At 43.8% G+C, this 3,906-nt stretch overlaps 1 protein-coding gene across 1 annotated transcript; it reads right to left on the bottom strand.

Moving 5' to 3' along the window:
* Positions 1-482: 482 nt before the first annotated feature.
* LOC102563480 (olfactory receptor 5F1-like) lies at positions 483-1,469 on the bottom strand. The gene is given in 1 exon segment (XM_006262105.2): positions 483-1,469. A coding segment is annotated over 1 exon segment (978 nt). The 5' UTR covers positions 1,461-1,469.
* Between the last annotated feature and the right edge of the window lie 2,437 nt (positions 1,470-3,906).

Below are 3,906 nucleotides of genomic sequence, written 5' to 3'. Positions count from 1 at the left end.
ATGAGAAGTTTAAGTGGAGTTAGACTTTTAAATTTGACTCTATTCTATTCCACTCAATCCACAGAAATCCATTAATGCATCTACTTCTATAACATGCCACCATCTGACTCTTAGGTCACAAAAAATAAGTGAGGAGAAAGAGGACCCGCTCACATTTTACATAATTTGGTTTTCAAGGACTTGATCAGGATAGAATAAAGTTGTATTTGGTACCTAAATCCACTTACATGCTTAGTAAGCAGAACAGAATCTGGCCCATGGTCTCAGTACAAGACCTACGTTTTTAACTAGGTCTTTTTTATGATATTTATTTTCATAGCCATTAGGTAAGTGCTAATTTCTTCATTGCACAAATGGGGAACTTAAGTACATGTAAAGATACTGCTAACACTTCCATGGAATAATTACAGACTTGTGTTCAAGTTGTACCTTCATTTCCAGCAATTGTTTGTTAAATAATTTAATATAAAACTGAGTTCATCCTAAGGATTTGTTAATAGTCATAGTACCTGGAAACCTATTTTCCTCCTCAGCACTCTCCTCAGGGCCTCCTTCACCTCCTTGTTCCTCAGGCTATAAATCAAGGGGTTCAGCATGGGGATCACCATTGTGTAGAAGACTGAGGCTACCCGGTCTTGATCATGGGAATATCTGGAACTGGGTCGTAAATATATGAAGATCATAGTACCATAGAATATAATGACAGCCACCAGGTGGGAGGCACAGGTTGAGAAGGCTTTGTTCCTGCCTTTGGTAGAGTGGATCCTCAGGATGGTGGAGAGGATATAAGAGTAAGAGCTCAGAATTATGAGGAGTGTTCCCACCATATTCAACCCAGCACAAAGGAAAATAATAATCTCATTCAAACTAGTGTCAGAACAAGAGAGCTTGAGGAGAGGGAGGCTTTCACAGAAGAAGTGATTAATGACATTGGAGTGGCAGAAAGATAAACTGGATGTAAAAATGGTATGTATCATTGAATTCAAGAAACCTGTTGCATATGCCCCAACTGACATTTTGATGCACTTTCTGTGGGACATGAAGGTTGTATAGAGTAAGGGACTACAGATGGCCACATAACGGTCATAGGCCATTAACGCAAAGAGGATGCACTCAGTGGTTGCCATAGCAATAAATACGTACATCTGCACAAAACATCCAGTGAAAGAGATAGCTTTCTTTTTTAGCAGGATGTCCCTCAAGGTTTTTGGAGTGATAGATGTTGAATAGCAGAAATCTACAAATGACAAGTTAACAAGGAGAAAGTACATGGGAGTATGAAGCTGGGGATCAATCTTGATTAAAACAATGATCCCCAGATTCCCCACCAGGGTGATCACATAGATCACCAGAAACACCACAAAGAGTGTAACTTGCTGGTTCAGAAAGCTAGTGAATCCCTGGAAGATAAACTCAGATACCACAGTGTGATTCCTAACAGACATTTTTTTTTTCTGCATTTGTGCAGAAATATAAGTGGGATGTTAGAAACAGACCATACTGTTAGAAATACAACAGACTTGTGCCTGACTCACAATGGAGTCTAAAAATCATAAGATGGTGACATTTTATTTACAAGTTGTATGCTGCATAGTGACCAAAGGACATTTGTTGACATTCTAGTCAAGTTGAATAGTTTTTGAGAGGCAGATATACCCAAGCTTCAGCGCCACCCTGCAGAAATACAATAAAGAATATTGCAATGAGAATTGTCACGGCCATCAGAATACTTAGAATTTCCATAATAATGTACAAAGTTCATTGCTCTCAAAGCTCTAAATTAAAATGATAAACCAGTTCAAACAAATTTAAAAAAAAAATAAAAGTCTCTAGGGCCTCATTGGTGCTGAATGCACAGAGGGTGAAAGCCTCCTACAAAGGCTGGTTAGAAAACGCATTTCTTCAGCTTGAATTTTAAAGGGTGATGTTTTCACTAGAGGAGGTCTTTGGATCAGCACCTGGTGTGTCACCCAAGAAGGCAGAAATAACACCTTGACTTCCATGTTTTCATTTTAAAAACGATTATGTAACAAGAACTAGCCTTACTAAGGATGATGGAAGTTTTGTTTTTCTTTTTAAATAGGAAATGAACTGTACCCTACATTCTTGAAAGCAAAACTCATGTTAAGTCTAGGCATTACAACATAGTGGGGTGAAAACTGTAGGGGTGGTATCTCTTATTGAGCCCACAAAGCCTGACAAGTTTCAAGAAGATCGGTGCAGGGGTTTGGGGGCAACTGTACCCCAAATTGTTGAAAGCAAAACTCCTGTCACGTCTGTGTATTACAACACGGGGAGGGGGGGGGTCAAAACTGTAGGGATGGGAGCTCTTGCTGAGGCCACAAAGCCTGCCAAGTTTCAAAAAGATAAGTGCAGGGGCTTGGGGGGAACTGCCCCTCAAGCTGCAGACAAGCAAAAGTGGTGCCGTGGGTGCTTGTGGGACTGTCTGTCTTGGGGCAGGGGGGGAGACACAGCTGCAGGCCTGGCTGCTAAGCTGCTGTGTTACCAGTCACCAATCAATCATGATTCACTCAGGGACCAGCTCAATACACAGGACCTAGCTACTACATAATGACGTAATGAGCAGCAATTAGCACCTACAAAACCAGTCTAAGGAGAGGAAAGTCTCAATACAGACAATCAACTGCCCCAGTACAGACACAGTCTCTGCACTAGTTTTGCCTGTCAGCAGCTAGGGGTGCAGGGTCCCAGAAACCAGAACCGCCCTGCACCAATCTCCTTGACAGCTGGCAGGCATCACAGCAGGGGCCACCGTCCCTGCAGCTGTCATCCTGCTGCGCCTTAGCGCGCACAGTGTCACCCATGGCATGAGTTTTGCTTGTCCACAGCTTGAGGTGCAGTTCCCCCCAAACCTCTGCACCGATCTCCTTGAAACTTGTCAGGCTTTGTGGCCTCAGTATGAGCTACCACCCCTGCAGCTTTGACCTCCCCCCCCCCCCCCCCGTGTTGTAACACATAGCAGTGACATGAGTTTGGCTTTCATGAATTTGGGGTACAGTTCCCCCCAAACCCCTGCACCGATCTTCTTGAAACTTGGCAGACTTCCTGCTCTCAGCAGAGGCTACAATCCTTGCAAGTTTCATCCAAATTGGAAAAAAAACCAACAAAGTTATAGATATTTCATTGATTCCCCATTATACCCTATGGCCAGATCTCCCAGGCAGCTCCGAAGCTTCGGAGCCACTTCGGCTGGATCAAGGCGGAAACCCGGTCCAGAGCTCTGGATTGGATCACGGCCATCTGAATCGGCTGGATCCGAAGCTAGATTGGATCGCTGCCGACTCGCACAGGCCTAGTAATCAGTCTGACCCTGAGTAGGGTGGCAAGACCTTCTAGCCAGGAACCTCCAGCTTTGGTCACAGCAGGAGCATTGGCACACCCTAGTTGAAGTCCCCATCATTGGCTGTAGCCAACACACAATGCCTCTGGGAAGGCTTAAAAACACCCGTGCACACATAGCAGAAAAGGGGGGAGGTGGGTGGGGACAACAAGCAGAACCTAGAAGCATGGGAAATATCCATAGTAGAAAATAGGCATAGCTATGACTAGATCATCCCTGACCAGTGGATATCCAAGCTCTTCTTGAACATCTCCAGGGATAGAAAGTTCACAACTTTCCTAGGCAGTGTATTCCATTGCCTCACTATTCTAACAGTGAAGAAGTTTTTCTTAATATCCAATCTAAACTTACTTTGCTGCAAATTCAAGCCAGTTTTCTGTGCCCTCCTCTGAAGCATGAAGGAAAAGGTGTTTTCCCTCTTCTGTGTGGCAGCCCTTCAAGTATTTGAAGACTGCTATCATGTACTCTCTTAAGTACCTTTTGTGGAAGCTGAACAAACCTAGCTCCTTCAGCCTTTCCTTGTATGACTTGCTTTCCCAACCCTT

Source organism: Alligator mississippiensis, chromosome 2 (assembly GCF_030867095.1).
Source record: "Alligator mississippiensis isolate rAllMis1 chromosome 2, rAllMis1, whole genome shotgun sequence".
Lineage (NCBI taxonomy): Eukaryota > Metazoa > Chordata > Crocodylia > Alligatoridae > Alligator > Alligator mississippiensis.
This window is presented reverse-complemented; position numbering and strand designations above follow the sequence as displayed.